The 17,367-nt window shown below is 40.6% G+C and overlaps 1 protein-coding gene across 4 annotated transcripts in view; it reads right to left on the reverse strand.

The window, feature by feature from the left end:
* Window positions 1-10,009: 10,009 nt before the first annotated feature.
* Window positions 10,010-17,367, reverse strand: part of Ate1 (arginyltransferase 1) — a 46,130-nt gene continuing 38,772 nt past the window's right edge. For all 4 annotated transcript variants that reach the window (XM_080271422.1, XM_080271423.1, XM_080271421.1 and 1 more), the window contains 3 exons: window positions 16,608-16,789; window positions 13,047-13,299; window positions 10,010-11,465 (listed from right to left, as the gene is read on the reverse strand). In XM_080271422.1, the coding sequence (XP_080127548.1) occupies window positions 11,319-11,465; window positions 13,047-13,299; window positions 16,608-16,789 (582 nt within the window). In that variant the 3' untranslated portion in view covers window positions 10,010-11,318. The remainder of the gene's footprint in view (window positions 11,466-13,046; window positions 13,300-16,607; window positions 16,790-17,367) is intronic.

Here is a 17,367-nt window from a genome sequence, read left to right on the forward strand (position 1 = left end):
GGAAATAGATGTACACTACATCCATCACCACTATCACCATCATCTAACCCATTGTTGCCCCATGAGGAGTGTAGGAGCCTGGTGCTAGGCAAGTTGGTCCCAACATTTATGAGAGTGACCAGCCTCACTTATCCCTGAGTGGCATTACTTGGGCAATAAATCCCAACCACCCCTTGGATATAAACCTGCCTAGGCTCAATCCAGCTGGAGCGCCTTAATTAATGGCACTCTACACTTCATTCACCTGCCATTTAGAATACATCTGCTGAATAGAATATTAAGGGATTTAGAATATATCTGGCGAATAGAATGTTAAGAGTTGTCAGACCCTTGTCATTGCTTCTCTGTACACAGTTTATCCAACCAGGTTGTTCCATCCCTTGTCAGTTCCCTAACTACCTCAGTTTCTATACCTAGCTTACACACTCACTTATCTTATCCATCCACCATCCTCTTGGCCTATTTTCAAACTCACTCATAAAGTCAGTCCTCAAATAAAGGCCAGGATGTATGCAGGCAAAATTCTACTTTAAGTGAGACTTGCTTCTGGTTCAAGGCTCAGGGGTTAAAAACACTAGAAAACACTTATTTCTGACTTCAAAGCATCTTCATAGTATATCATGAGAAACGTTGAGTTTAGAATTGATAGTAATTCATCATATTCATCCCAGCCTCTTCTTCTCACCTAAAGATGGCCAAGGTAGGACCCAGAAAGCAAGTACAGTGAGTCCTTGAAATACGAAAACCCGAAGTACGAATTTTCGATGGTATGAAATCGATTAATATAGGACAAATTCCACAGTACGAAAATATCTGTCTCGATGATACGAAAATCAATACTTGATACAAAAGGAAATGCAGACATAGCCCGATTATCCAGACTATATGATGTGAAGAAGTGCCTGAATAGTCTGAAATCACGATTAATCTGGTGGAAACAAAACACAAGTACTGTTAGATTGATTTATGTACAGTACTGGTAAATGTACAATGTAAGACACAACTATCTTCCCAGTTCAGTCTGAATAAAAATTTACACCAGGCAAAATACAATGAAAACCCTGTTTCTACTAGTGCGTGTTTCAAATGGTTAGATTTTTCCACGCTGTTTTCGTCAGACTTTGGGAAGATACTTGTGTCTTTCATTGTACATTTGAAGCAGCAGAAAGACCTTACCAATTCAATTCATAATCCTCCAGCTTGTTTCTGTAATTTTCTGACAATTTTCAGTTTGGCAAATTATTTTTTCTTGCTGAAAAATCTCCTTCCTGTTATTATTGTCAATTTCCCCTACAATCGTTTCCAGTGCAGTGGAAGAAACTCAGCGTGCTGAAAGATGGATACCGTGTTCCAATTTCCCAACTGGAGGTTAGGTTAGGTTAAAATTATTAGGTACAGGTACACTCGGTTAGGCCAGGTTTAGTTAAACACTTAGGGAAGAACAGTCCTTTCCGCCATTATTTTAGTGAAATAAACAAGAGTTGTCACACCAGAACAGCTAAAAATGACAGGGAAACAGATTTAGTAAGAAACGTTTACTGTATGGACCAACCCAGAAATAATCTGAAAAATATAACAGACTATCAGGAAGAACTGATTTGGTAATGTGCTTTTACTGCTTAAAGTAAAACGTATGTTTAGCCCCCTCAATGGCAGTGGGTTCAGATATTTGCGTGCTCCCGTGGTCGGCCTTGGGACCATTTTTTCAAAGTTTTAAAATCAATTTCTTTTTCTTACATATGTGAAAAGACTCATGTGGCACACCTGGCTTTTTTTTTTTTATTATTATTATTATTTTTCCCCTAAACCCATCCTGTGATTTGCTATGATTCATGTAAGAATTAATAAAAATAGGATGCGTGTTACATCAGCATGTATACATTGGCCGAAAATGACTGGGACGAAGTGAACTGTGAACGCCAGACTGCTTGAGGTGGTAGAGTAGGGTTGTGTAAACACACTAGTGACCCTCATTCCCTTCCCATAATTGTTTGCATTTTTTTTTTAGGATGCCCTAACTCAACGTCACCGACACCAAAACAGTAAAGTGTTGTTCAAGGCCAGCAGCTATGAAGGGGTTAATGGAATACTGCATAAAAAATTCAAAATGGGTGAGGTGCATAGCGCTGCACTCGCTTGCCGAGAGGAAACGAACTAACCCCTCTCTGGTAAACAAATTTTCGCGTGCTTCTCAGTTGAGTCCACATCCCTCCTCTCCTCAAAGCCTCGCTATACGTGAGGATATTTTTGCAGCCCTTCACCTTTTCGTATTGTTTCGCCATGCCTCCCAATTGTCCTGCATCATCTCCAGCATTGGGGGGGCCTGCTGCAATGCAGCAGCAGCACCGTACTCTAATTTTGGAAAGGAAATTGGAAATTATAAGACCCCATGAGGAGAGGCAGGGAGTCTCGGAGATTGGGCGTGCTTTAGGCCTTGCTGTTTCCACCATTGGGACTGTGACGAAGAAAAAGGAGATGTACAAGAATATGGCCACCTCCTTCTCTACAGTTCTATAAAGGTATTGCTTACTTCTTAATAGGGGGGGTGAAGTGTAGGTGGGGGTCCGAGGGGGTCCTGGGACACATCCCCCCATTTATATGTATATTTCAATGGGGAAAATCGTTCTGATGTATGAAATTTCGAATTACAATAGTTTTTTTTGGTCCTTATCCCTTTTGTATATCAAGGACTCACTGTACAAGTAAAATACAGTAGAAAAGAAAACTAATCAACAGCATTCCCCAGTGGAACTGACCACAAACTCATCCACTCACCATGCGAGTCCCTTAAATCTCGACTCCACCTTATATGTATGACCATCTGCATCATCATCATCATCATCTAATCCTGTGTTACCCCACAAAAAGCATAGGAGCCCAGTGCTAGGCAAGTTGGTCCTGACATTTAAGATGAGAGTGACCAGCCTTACTCATCCCTGAGTAACATTATTTATGCACTAAACTCCAACCAACCCTTGGATATAAACCTGCACAGGCTCAATCCGATTGGAGCGCCTTAATTACCCACTAAACTACCAGGCGCCGTAGTTTGGTTATATGGTTGCCACCCAGCATAGTAAATGGTTTCCTGGTGTACAGGAAACCATTTGGCTTGTCACTCAGTGTAGAGTCACCTGTAGGCATAAGGAAGAGGAAAGAATGAAGGAAAAAGGACAGAACAGGACGGAAGGGAGAGAGGAAAGGGCAGTCACCCCGAGAGCAACACTACATCATGTGAGTGGATGGTGAGTGCCCCCACCTACCACTAACCATCTGCATAGGAAAAAAAAAAAAAATCTTTATAGCTGCACTCTGCATTATCCAATGAGCCATCCTTTATCCCAGTACTGTCCAATTACGAATGTAAATGGCCGGGGCTGGACTGCTCCGTCAAGACACTGAAGGTGAGAGGGACACTGTTCGCCACGGCATTACAAGAGCAATCAACCACAACCACCAGTTCTGGGTCACATCCACTTAAAGCACTATAACTCACTAGACCACCATGTGTCTAAAACTGTGTAGGGCAATGAGACTAATGCAATACATCAGTACACAGCATGAAGTTCCACCCTTGATCTCGCTGCATGCATCAAGAGAACTCCCATAAATGTGAAAATACAGGAAAGCACTCAAGTTCAACGGGGCTTCTACATTTAAAATCTAACCAAGAGTCCTAAGGGTTTACAAATATCTCAGTCCAAATCACTCATAATTTATTGCTGGTGATATATTCTAGATACATTTTAGGATAAAGCTGAATGAAATTTTTTGATAAAAAATTAAAACGGTACAGTACAGTATCTCATTATGCAATATTGTGGTGAGCTGTAATTTGATGGATACAGTAATTGCAAATTCCACTATCTGAAGCTTACATTGGCTTGCACCACATTTACGCATTCCAAAGTCCTTGAATTCGGTAACAAATTTGTAGTTTACTCCTGCTTCATCCAGTTTATTCACCTTGGGAAACATCTCTCACAGTAAAGAAATGAATGAAGACTATATGTTATTCCTCCTGTTCAAATCATTGCTCCTAAACTGAATAGTCTCTGAAAGTAGCTACAGTAACATAAGAAAGGCATTATCAGAATGGAAAAGTTGATATACAGAACCATTCCACCATTGGTGCTAATTGGTTTAATTTGATTGGAAGTACTGTATAACTCATAAATGGCTGATCAGTTGGGCCTAATGCTGATGTACTCAGGCAATTACAAACCATTTCACATACTGAAAGAGCTAATAAGGGCTACAACTAACCCCTCCAGTTCAAAAAGTGTCCCATAAGATGAATGAAAGGATCTGGAAGTAGCAAGAATTTTATATATATATATATATATATATATATATATATATATATATATACACACACACCAATGTACGCTGGCATAACATTAGAGGTTTTCTAACAGAATAGAGTTAGTGAATAAAATAAAAGGAAGTGAAATTTACAAAGTAAAAATCTATAGTGACGTGGAAAAAAGAAAATCAAGGCAGAGAGCAAATAAATCTGTTGCTCTTTACTTCTGAGGTAAATTGGCTGAGTTCATTGGATGCTGTTTGGATAACAGTGCCTAGAATATCTACTGTATTTCATTTACATATAATACAATACACAAGTGATGTCAATCCTCGTAAATCGCGTTCATAAAGCACGGATTCGTGAATCACGGCTAAATGGCCGTCAGACTGCTGGCAACCGTATATCACTGTTAAGTCATGAAAATCACGGACCAATTCTCAGTTTTTTTTATCGAGGCGAAGATGCACTTGACATGTTCGTGATTATTGGCTGAATGCAACATTACTTCATAATCTAACATTATTAACTGACAACAAATATCTGAGGGGGAAATTTGGGTTAGTAAATACTTTTTTGAACATGTTGCATTCAGCCAGTCATCATCAACCTGTCAAGTGCATCTTCGCCTCAATAAAAAAAACAGAGTAGGCAACCAAGTGGGCCTTTTCTGAGGAACACCATAAACCGCAGCATTCAAACTGAAAATTGCGACCCAACATCCAATCATCATATGTCCCTGGTGGCAAGTGTGCATACTAATGCCGCCACGTTGTTGTTGTTGTTGTCCCGCCAGTCCACACACTACAGACCGCTGCCGTGGAGCATGAGAGCTACCTGCTGTTTTGTGCAACTTCCCCCCGTCTCCTACCTGCCATGGCCCCTTCCGACCCCCCGATGATGCGCTCTAAGCAGTATGGCGTCAAGAAGCTGCCGCCGTCGTCGTACAGTCAACGTTTGGAGCTCATTTGTCATGTTGAGAAGGGACAGAAGTTTTCAAAGCTGGCAAAAGAGTTAGGGAAGAAAGAGTTCTTCCCAACACCACCCCACTCCATTCACTTAAGTAATTTCATCATAGGATTAAGGTGAGATTCCTTATCACTGCTTAATTCTATTTAATACATGCACTGAATACTCCTAAATTTGTATGTTTGTGTTTGATGGGGCCTAGATAGGTGTAGGTAGGATGCTGTGCGGGTGGGTTGGCCAAAGTCAAGACGCAAATTAATTTTTCACATAAAAGTTATTATTCATAAATCAGGGAATTCGTAAATCACGGAAGTGGTTCAGACCCAAATTGCCGCGATTTACGAGGAATGACTGTATTTTCCTTTTCTCATATCTGAGCACGTGCAAGGCAACATGCTAGTGCTCTTGTGGAGCCAAACATAATAATTTGCAGTATTCACAATATTCTGCCTCCAAATGTATATACTGTTGGCTCACACTGTGTACCTTACAAGTATTGTATAATTATATACCAGGCATATATAAAACCATCAGGTCCAGAATGATAAAATTAATAATCCATTCAATTCTTGATTTTTTGTTTGAACACAACATCCTGGCAAATCTCAGCATGACCAGACAGTAAGGGAGGGAATAACAGTGAGTGTTGTGCTGAGAAGGTAGGTTTTCCAACCATGCAGGCCCATGTGTACCTGAAAAAACCCAGAGGGAAGCTGGAGCCAGACTTCCTAATCTTGAAGTCATGTGGCAGTAACAATAACAAAACAAAATGAACTTTGGGTCAATAAGATGTTCTGGCACCAAAATCTCATATGAAATCATCTAGAAACTCCACATTAGATTCTTGCATTTATGTACAAAATACTGCAAAATTTTTACTAAAACATGCATGACTTTGTACTTCTGCAATCTACACACTGTATTTGGCGATGGTCAATCCCATATAACCCCCTCTGACGAGTATGGGCCCAAGGCTAGGTTACGGTTGCCCAGTTTATTTAATGGTAAATGTCCAGCCTACTTCCCTTGGTAACAATGCATTACTGAAAAACCTTTGGTAACATCTTGGAGATAGACACTTCACGCACGTCAATTCCATCACTCCAACTTGGGCATCTGAACCACTACATACCATATTCCCAACTACCTGAGATGCACTGACAAGGAAGACAATCACTAATTTGGTGTGGAATATTTCACTTCTTGAATCCAGGTGAAATTTAGTTTTTTCTTAAAGTATCAGGGTTTTATTTAACCTGGGAAAGATCTCTCAAGGGTATATCTAACCCCTCCAGTATGAAAAGTTCAACCTGTCAAAACAAATCATCATGACAGCAAGAAAAAAATGAAAAAGATCTTCCCAGGTTTGATGGGTTAAGGCTATCAATATCAAAAGCCTACCAAGTGCCTGGAATGCTAGTAGTAGTTTGTAGCCTCAGGTTCATTTGTATGTGAACCCACTGGACTGTAGGCTGAAGTTGCCCTCTTCCTGTAACCATCCTCCACCTCTCCATGGATAGGGACTGACGGATGCTTATATAACCATGTAGTGGAGCCACACAGCAACATCAGTGCCACCATGTGAAGGTGTCCTTCTCCAGCACCATCGCGAATGCTATAAGGGGTTAACTCCTTCAGTCTGCTGGCATACCTTTCATTTTGTTTTTGCCAAGTCCAGAGGATTTTATTCAGTCTAGGAAAAACCTATGACAATGAAATGGTATGGTATATGTAGGCTTTATCTAACCCCTCTTGAGCAAAATGTCTCCCTTAAACTTAATAAAAATCATCTGAACACAGCAGGAATATAGTAGGTATGCACAGTACGCGAGTTTATGGGCGGCAAAAAAGGTGGCATACTAGGATTTCGCGTACTGTGAATACATAAACTTATGGGAAAAATTACATATGGGCAGCTCCCCTCTTCATTGGTAACCCTTGAGACTCCTTTCAGACCTAAGTATTGTACTGTACGGGGAAACTATCCAAGACATATTACCTAAGATAAAGTAAACCATTAAGATTATGGCTTTACTAAATCAACGAGGATATGGCTTAACTAAACCAACAAGAATATGGCTGCTCACCTTAACCCAAGAGGACAACAGGCTTGATGGACGTAAGAATGGGATTCGAGGCAGGGTGAGGCACCTAGCGTGCACCTCCTGCACCACCCACCACACCACTTGACACACCACCTTCCTCACCACTCTCGTCACCAGCACTTTCGACACTTTCACTAGCTAATACACTCACTTCGTTCATAAACCCTTCAAAGTCTATTTCTGCCACCTCAGACATTGCATCATCCTCTTGATCCTCCCCAGGATATGGCTTTTCTGATGTTGAAGGGAATGATTCCTCACTTTCTTGAGGCCGCAGGTAACGGGTGATGAGGGTTTGCTTCCTTCTGTTAACCTCCTGGTTGTGCCTGTCTGTGTGGCAGCAGGTTTTGTCCAGTGAAATCATCACACCCTCCACTAGCAACTGACAGTGTTAGATGTCCTTGAATTCTTCTTTGAATTTATCTAGGGCACACAGTACCTGGCTGATCCCCATCATTGACAAGTCTCCACTCTCCATCACTGGTCACAAGGTGGGCGCAGCGTAGGCAACCGTTGGCTCGTCTTGGAATGGCAATGTCGTGTGCTTGGGGTAACCCCAGATTTGGGCCACTCTTCGCTGCTGTCTCGTCTATTACAAGTTCAATTCGCGTACTATTAAAAAAAATACACTAAAATTCTATAAAAAATAGGTCCTCGCGTACTGTGCATACCTACTGTAACAAGTACATGATGGATGGAATGTGCGGTGAAATGCTGAAGCATGGGGGAGAGATAGTAGTAGAATGGACATGGAAGATGTGCAGATTGTCTGAGAGGAAGGTAGAGTCCTGGAAGACTGGATGTCAGGTATAATTATTCCCCTGTATGTCAAGTATAATTATTCCCCTGTACAAAGGAAAAGGGGAAAAAGAACTGTGTGGTAATCATAGGGACATTTGTCTTCTTAGTGTAATAGAAAAAGTATATGGCAAGATACTTATTGACAAAGTTAGGGAAATAACAGAAGAATTAGTTGGAGAAGAACAGAGAGGTTTTAGGAAGGGAAGAGGTTGTGCAGATCAGATATTCATTCTTAGGTCTTTGGTGGAAAAGTTTCTAGAGAAGGAAATGAAGTTGTAAGCAACCTTCATGAATCTGGAGAAAGCATATGACAGGGTGGATTGACAAGGAATGCATAAAATACTAAGAATATATGGAATAAATGGAAAGTTGCTGAATGACGTGAAGAATATGTACAAGGGTGCTAAGGCTGCAGTGCATGTGGTTAGTGAACTGAGTGAATATTTCTATCTGAACGTTGGACTAAAACAGGGATGTGTCATGTCTCCATGTCTGTTCAATCTTTATACAGATGGGGTTATAAAAGAGGCATAAGGTAGGGCAGTGGATGTTGGAGCTGCCCTAATGAGAGGGGGCGGCATTTGGAAACATCCTGTTCTGTCGTTTGCAGATGATACTGTATGGTTAAGTGAAGACAAAGGGGAACTGCAAGGTTTAGTGAATGAGTCTGGGAGAACGTGTAAGAAATGGAATCAAAAGGTGAATGTAGGGAAGATACAGTGAGGTTGAATGATGAGGAAATGGAAAATGTGAGTGCATTTACGTACTTGGGTAGTGTGATGAGGAATGACAGAAGTTTGGAGGATGAAGTGCTTGAAAAGGTGCAACAAAGAAGAAAGTTGCTGGTTCTTTGAAAACAGTGATATGAAATAGGAATGTGAGCATGGAAGTAAAAAAGTCGCCCCATGATAGTACTGTGATACCACCTCTAACATGAGGAAGTGAAGCTTGGACCATGTTGGAGGACACAAGTCAAGAGTGAGAGCAGTGGAAATGAGTTATCTGAGAGGAGCATCTGGAGTTACATGAAGAGACAGACTGACAAATGCAGAAGTGAAGGAGCTTCGTGGCGTGGATGTGGATGTGACAGAATGCATTAGGAGAAATACACTGAGGTGGTTTGGCCATGTGGGGAGGATAGTGTGAGAGAATAACATGGAGAGTGTATGTGATGAGTAAGGTGGAAGGGGGAGAGGGAGGAGGAGGCCGAGGATGAGATGGAGCAATGGTGTGGAGAGGTATATGAGAGAGGGGTGTGTGAGCTAGGGGGTAGGGTAGTGACATGGCCACCCATTATGGGACTGAGGTATCTGGCGATGGATCAATAGACATGACAGCTTTCTTAAGTTAAGCATACTAGTGGTTTCCCCATGCTTCACATATCTGGAAGGCACTCAAGTACGTACTAGACATACTGGAGAAGAAATAGTAACAACTAATCTCATACAAGCCCCTTCAAGGTGTAGGGACCTGTGGATAGGTTACCAGAGTCCAGTACATTGGTAGTTGGGTCAGCCTACTTCCCTTGACCATATTGCATGATAAAAAAAACTTCCTCTTGGGAATCAAACAGATGCAAGGTCATCACTCTGACTGAAACATTTTGAAAGATGAAAGGCTTTAGTACATTTTTTCTGATTACTGGTACTTTTCATTTTGGTACAAAGTAGGTTCTGTTACTAATAGCCCAATTTATGAAAAATATTGGGGTTATAGTACATCTTACCATCATCATCATCCGGACCTCCTGTCCCACCCTGAGGCAGGGTGAGAAGTAGCAACATCCAGACATCCCAAGTTTGCCCAGTCCAATGGGCCACACTACATCTTATGATGAAAATTATCTTACACTTCCAGTTCAGACTTTATTTTTCCTTTAACCCCTTGAGTCCAATCATTTTCCTTTTACTTCATGGTGCCATCTAATATTATTCATCTTTGGAAAGAAATTTCAAACTGGAAAGGTGTGATACAGCATTCATTAACCTGCTCAAAAATACTGATACGGCATTCATTAAGCTGCTCAACAATCCACTTTCTTTACAAAGCTGAATGAAAGGTGAAAGAAACAAGAATGATTTTCAAATATATGTCACTGGATTAAAGGGGTTAAGTGGGGCAACTATAAATTCCTACAGGATTTATTCTCTTCTAACAGATATATATACCTAACCACGCATGGTGTGAACTGTACCTAAAACAGAACCAGAGTAATGAGTAACTTACTTCTTATAATGTGACTGTCTCATTACTTTTGTCAATGTAAACAGTAAGTTTATACACAGTGCCATTATGATTTGTCATGGAAATTTTACCACACATTCTCACCCCTTTAAGAAGAATGTTATATTCTCTTATCATACTGTGATGCTTGATAATGTATTAACCCCTTCTTCCAGAGGATGCCTTTTTTATTTTAAAGCTGCTACCCCTTGACTATTTAATTTAGTTTAGGAGAGACTTCGCAACTGGAAAGGTTTGATACAGCCTTCAGGAACACATTCAGTGTGAATGATCTTCCTAAACAGAGTAAAATTATCAAGAGGCAGCAAATATAAAATGATGCAGCCTGGCTGAAAAGATTAAAGTAGTGGTAAATACAGCAACAAGAAAATAACATTACGCTGTACTGTACAGTACTCAAACTGCTTAGTGTAAATTACAATACTGAGAGATCACCATGTTATAATCAAATGACAGCAGAAAACTTAATTAGTATCTGTTCACCACTGCAGAGCATTTAACCTCTTCGATCAGATGAATCATTCTCATTTATTCTTCCCATCTTCAGGCAATTTTACTTAGAAAGGTAATAAGAGGTTTCATGAGGCTGGTGTTGATACCATCATGTGGTAACATCAATATGCTCGGTTAAGCAAATGCCCCTCAACCCCCTCCCTATTCCCGAAATGAAGATGGTGGACCGCAGGAGAATGGCAACTTCAGCCTGCAGTCTATTGCGTCCACTATTCAGATGAGCTGGGGACCACAGCAACAATAAAAAGGCTATATCTAACCCCCCAGTTCAAAACATTTCCTTTACATAAATACAATTGCCTTGAGATAGCAAGAATTATCCATGTGAAGTATTTTCTGATAATAATATTAGTAATCATTTGGTACTATTCTGCCTAATTTCAACTTCGGTACAAGAGCATGTTGTAGGCAGTCTTGCTGCCAACATAAGCGGCATATTCCCTCACTTCCTCATCATCATCGTCATCAGGGTACAGCTGGTGGTAAGTGCCGTAGGGTAGGAACGTGTTTTCGTGTAAGATGGGGATCTGAAAATAATTATTGAACCACTACAGTAACCACCGAATAATGACAAAGAGTATCTGAACATATAAGCAGTTACTGAATTATTATCAACCAATGAACAATGACAAACTGGTACCTGAAAATAAAAGTACAGTACCATACTGCAGTTACTTATGAAACACTAACAACTTATCAACAATGATGGGGTCTGAAAATATAAGTACAGTCAGTTTTCACCCCTGTGTTTGATGTCTGACCACACAAAATGCTACTTAAAATTAAACAGCTTTATGTGAGAGCTTATGGTTTGTGATTATCGGCTAAAACCACAAGCACATACACACACTTCTCTTACTTCAAAATAACTTTATAGAACTGAAACAAATTAAAGTGAGAAAACACTACAGTACATGACAATACAGAGTTCTTCTATTTAAGTTCCTTTATGCTATTAATCCCACTATAAATTGTAGAAAAACTGCCTATTAAAACTCTTTTGTTACCTATGACCCAGACTTACCAGTTTCAACCCATGTTTTTTTTATGGATCCTGAAGGACAACTGAGTCCTACAGACGAGAAACACCACTGCCAGTCACTGGGGAAGTGATCTACCCACCCCTGCTGGAGTGGATGTGTCTGTGATGCCGGAGTGGATGTGTCTGTGATGCTGGAGTGGATGTGTCTGTGATGCTGGAGTGGATGTGTCTGTGATGCTGGAGTGGATGTGTCTCTGATGCCGGAGTGGATGTGCTGTGATGTTGGAGTGGATGTGTCTGTGATGCTGGAGTGGATGTGTCTGTGATGCTGGAGTGGATATGTTTGTGATGTTGGAGTGGATATGTCTGTGATGCTCGAGTGGATATGTTTGTGATGCTCGAGTGGATATATCTGTCATGTTGGAGTGGATATGTTTGTGATGTTGGAGTGGGTGTGTTTGTTGGAGTGTGTTTGTGATATTGCAGTGGGTGTGTTTGTGACACTGGAGTGGATGTGCTTCTGATGCTGGAGCGGTATTTTTGACATTGGAGTGGATGTGTTTGTAAGTGAGAGAGTGTATATGTTACTGAAGGAACCTTAGCAGGGTATGAACATATGGTATTCATGAGAGAAACACACTACTGTATCAACATCATCATCAAATTCAATGCTGCCCCATGAGGAGCGTAGGAGCCTGGGGTTAGACATTTAAGATAAGAATTACCATCCTCGCTCATCCCCAAGTGGCATCACGTGAGCAATAAATCCCAACTACCCCTTGCATATAAACCTGCACTGGCTCGGTCCGACTGGAGCACCGCAATTACTCACTAAACCACCAGGCGCTATAATTTGGTTATATGGTTCCATCCAGAGTGGTAAATGGTTTCCCTGGTGTACAGGAAACCATTTGGCTTGTCACTCAGTGTACAGCCACCCACAGTCAGAAGGAAGAGGAAAGAAGGAAGGAAGAGAGGACAGGGCAGGCACCTGAGAGCAGCACTACATTGAGTGAGTGGATGGTGAGTGTCCCCATCCTGTACCATCTTAAAAATATCCCCCCCCAAGCCCCAGGTCAGGAGGACTGTTTTCTTAAAGCATTCAAGACAACACAAACAAACTTACCTTATTAACATCCACTTGGCCATTAACATCTATAGCCGCAGGATCATCATTGAACCTTGAATATTTAGAGACATCTAGCTTAGGGACAGCCATTTCAATGGGCACCCACACATAGGTTTCTGGACACAAGAGGTATGATGGAGTGTATCTGCCTTTGTATCGCATCTTTGGACAGGAGTGAATGTAGAAGCCCATATAATACCACTTCAAGGCTGGCGTTTTACGTTGCAATTCACGGGTCAATGCAAGTTCTCTGTAGAAGTTTGAAAACATTAGCTAAATTTCCTGGCAATATAACAGTGCTAGTTTTAATAATACATTGCAGTATCACCAGTATATGCAATTATATGTTCAACACTTTTATTCTGGCTTATACAATCTTACTCTTTGACTTGGTTTCTATTTATTAAAAAAATAAAATAATAAAATAAAATAAAATAAGGGGTTAAAACTTACCAGATCATCAATGAACACTTTCTGTACCGAGGGGTAGTACATTATGTCTTGTGTGTTCAGGGCTACAGGGTATAGCTGAATATTTCCATGCAGTCTACTTTTTTCATTTTGGTTATTTATTCCAGGTACCATACAAATTTTAATAAAATATATACATCACTGATGTAGAAAATCATGAAGATTGAAATGCAATCAATGGAAACCGAAATGCAATATTAAGAAATGCAACAACTGCACATATATTACAGTAATGATAACTCTAAGTGAAGAAATACAGTACCATACAGTAAACTCCCGATTATCCGCCATATGACATTATACGATGTAGCAAATGGCTGAATTAAAATGGTATCTGGCAGTATGCATAAAATCTTTGACATTATCCTACATGAAGGACCCTTTCTTCTGGCTGAAAGTGCATTATCATCCAGCATGAGACAGTTGTTGTCATCAAACATCCAGCCACAGTCACAAAAAATGAAAATAAAGAAATACACAAAAAGAATGGGGTTATATTGTACTGTAAAATGAAAGTGGTGGAGTGTTGAGGGAGGAAGGGTTGACAGTTGGTGCACAGCTCACAGGGTGTTGGTGGTGGGTAAGGAGGGGAGATGCAGTGGTAGGGAGTAGATGAGTTCTGATTGGCTAAGAATTCTAATGCAGATTTTTCACTGGCTGGCAGCAGGTAGATGGATGTTCCCTCACTCACCATTGTATTCCTCCAACACTATGATGCTGATGTACAAATGAGCCTAAATTGCAGTTTTAGTCTCTTCCAAAACATTATTATTGTAACAGCATGGTACAGACATCGGTACTCCTACCTTAGTGCTGTATAATGCAAGACATGTGCTTGGTGAGGGTTTTACAATGCGTGTGTTTAAACAGTACAGCCTGATGAAAGAAAACGGGTTCCTGACTGAGGGACTTTGACATTATCCCTATCGTCAACATGATTTTGCTTCTAAAGAGGAAGTGATCACCATCCACTCACTCGATGTAGTGCTGCTCACGGGTGACTGCCTTTCCTCTCTTCTTTCTTTCCTTCCCTCCTTCCTTCCTCTTAAGTCATTCTTTCTTCTTCCTTCTGTCTATGGGTGACCCTAGACTATGTGACAAGCCAAATGGTTTCCTGTACACCAGGAAACCATTTACTTTGCTGGGTGGTAACCACAAAACCAAATTATGGCACCTGTTGGTTTAGTGGGCAATTAAGGAACTCCAATGGGACTGAGCCTGTGCAGGTTTATATCTAAGGGTTGGTTGGGGTTTATTGATCACGTAATGCCACTCATGGATGAGTGGGGCTGGCCACTCTCATCTTAAAAGTCAGGACCAACTTGCCTAGCCCTAGGCTCCTACACTCCTCATGGGGCAACATTGGATTAGATGAGGGATGGATGGACACTACATTATTGTATTTTATTATTAGGAACATCTATTAGCAGTTTTTAGACATTTCAAAGCATTTTGTAGGGTTAGACAGTGGATAAGTTGTTATAGGGTTGGGGAGTTAGGGGTCCCTAGGGGGAACTTGTGCATAATCTGGCATTTTGACAGTAACTGGCAGGCCTTTGGCTCTATTACACCGAGTAATCAGGAGTTTACTGTAGATGATGAAAAAAAAAAAAAAAAAAAAAAGTAATTGTGCCATCAGGTCATCATAATCTCAAGTACAAACTGAATTACCTCTGATCTCATCTAGTGCAGAATATCCAGCAGTACAACACTGGTTCAATCAAATTTCACGAAAACAAGCATCCTACTGAATTTTTCTCACTGTAATGTGGTGCTACTTTTGTTTGTTCAAAAATGTCTGACACAATTGCAGTTGAATTATCTTCACACAACTAATACCGGTACTATATATTGAAACCCTTTCTATCTCAACCTCAGCAGAATTCCTGATGAATGCAATCAAATTTTGAATATGATAAACAACAAAGCAGCAGATTTATTGTGTCTTCCCACTATACATGAGAAAAGGTGTGTGGGCTGCCAGTATGCCTGCAAAACATTTTTTTTTTTGGGGGGGGGGGGAGGCAAGACAAGGAGAGATCTGGTTAAGAAGGTAAAGAAAATGAAACAGAAAATAAGGGTTAATGGAGATCATCTCTAATCCTTTCACAAACAGATATCACGCCTCTGCTATATAAAATAATCTGGAAAAAAAAAATCCTTAGGCTAAAGGGGTTGTGTTATTTGTTAGACACAGACTGCCAGATACCACCTCCACTGAATTTCAACGTGATCACTGTAGTTTTAAAGTTCTGGCAAACATTTGTATTGCAGAATGCTCATTAGTGTCCAGTGGTCCAAAACTTATTGGGTTTTATTCTATACTAACCTGAACTCAGTGGTCCTGAAAAAAGGAATGCCTCTGAGTACATTAGTATTTAGAAGAATAATCCTGATTAAAGCAATCTTTCCTTCAGATAAGGAAAACCTGAACAAAAGAATTATCACCTTTCATCTTCAAGTACAGCATCAACAAGCACTTTGCGGCCCTACTTGGATACTCAACACTTTCTCAAATGACAGCAGTTTCTTAACCATGCTCTGATTTGCTTGGAACCAACAACTTATACATCAATGCAGAAGCAAAGACTTCATGGCCCTATCAGGCCATTCTGCTGTAAAACCACTCGAAACAATTAGGAGCCAAAACACCCTTTCAGAAAATTTCAACTGACATGAAATTGTGACGTGCCTGAGTGTGACTGAATTTTAACCACCCTGTCAAATTACATCAAAATCTTTTTTTCCAGCTCTGGCTGCAATTTACACACACACAGCCATGCCCATGCTTATAGCACATTAGATTACATGGAAAATTAACACTTCCAGTTCTGCCTACTCAGTTCATTACTATACTGTACTTACCTTACCAAATGTACAGCTGCAGATGTAAGCTTGCCTTATGCTTCACCTCTTCTGCTTCTCACTCTCCTCTGATGACTAATATTCCTAATCTGAGAGAGGACTGGTATGTTTCTCTGGCCATAGACATGATGTGTCAGGGACGAAAGTGATGGACATTCTCTAAGTGAGTAGAAGATGCAAAGGAACGATAGGCCAATATTTGTCCCAAACTGTAAATATTACCTTAATGAAGCATAAGTTCCTAGGGAGAGAAATGAGAACTCTGGATCATAGTAGAGGTAAACTGATGAGATGCAGTGTGGGAGAACGTCAAGGACTCCAACAGCAATGAGACGGCCATCCAGCCAGTACTGGTGGTGAAAGGACCCATAACCCTGATCAGGGCCGGATATGGGTTTCCATGGCTGTGAGGAACATTAGGCTCTATTAATCTCATGTTATTTTTTTTTTTAACTCATTCTGCCACTAAGCAATTTTTTTTATTCTTAGGAGAGATTTTTTGCAGTGAAGGGGCTTATGAAGGCTAAATCTAATCCCTCCAGTTCACAAACTCATTCCAAAGCTGAATAAAATCATCGTATGATAGCAAAACCAAATTATAAAGCACATCACCACACTGAAGGGATTAATTTGACAAGCTCTTTTATTTTATTCATGTTATCACCAGATGATTTTATTCACTTAAGGAAAAAATCTCTTACGGTGAAAAGTTTAATGAATGTTACACTAAACCTCTCCATTTTAAGTCTACATCATCACCGTCATCATTATCAGGATCCCCTTTCCCACCCTAAGGCGGGGTGAGGAGTAGCAGCCGCCAGACAACCAAAGTCTGCCCAGTTCAATGGGCCACACTTCCAATCACTCATCATTCAAGCCCACGGAATCCTGGCTCTATCTGATAGGCCAAAAGGTTTCACCATGTACTATAGCTTCATATATACCTATCCGACAGAGTCAATCCGAATGCTGTCACGTTAAA

The sequence above is a fragment of the Coenobita brevimanus genome, chromosome 46 (genome assembly GCF_032717465.1).
Source record: "Coenobita brevimanus isolate Jiangsu-jjx chromosome 46, ASM3271746v2, whole genome shotgun sequence".
In the NCBI taxonomy this organism is placed as follows: Eukaryota; Metazoa; Arthropoda; class Malacostraca; order Decapoda; family Coenobitidae; genus Coenobita; species Coenobita brevimanus.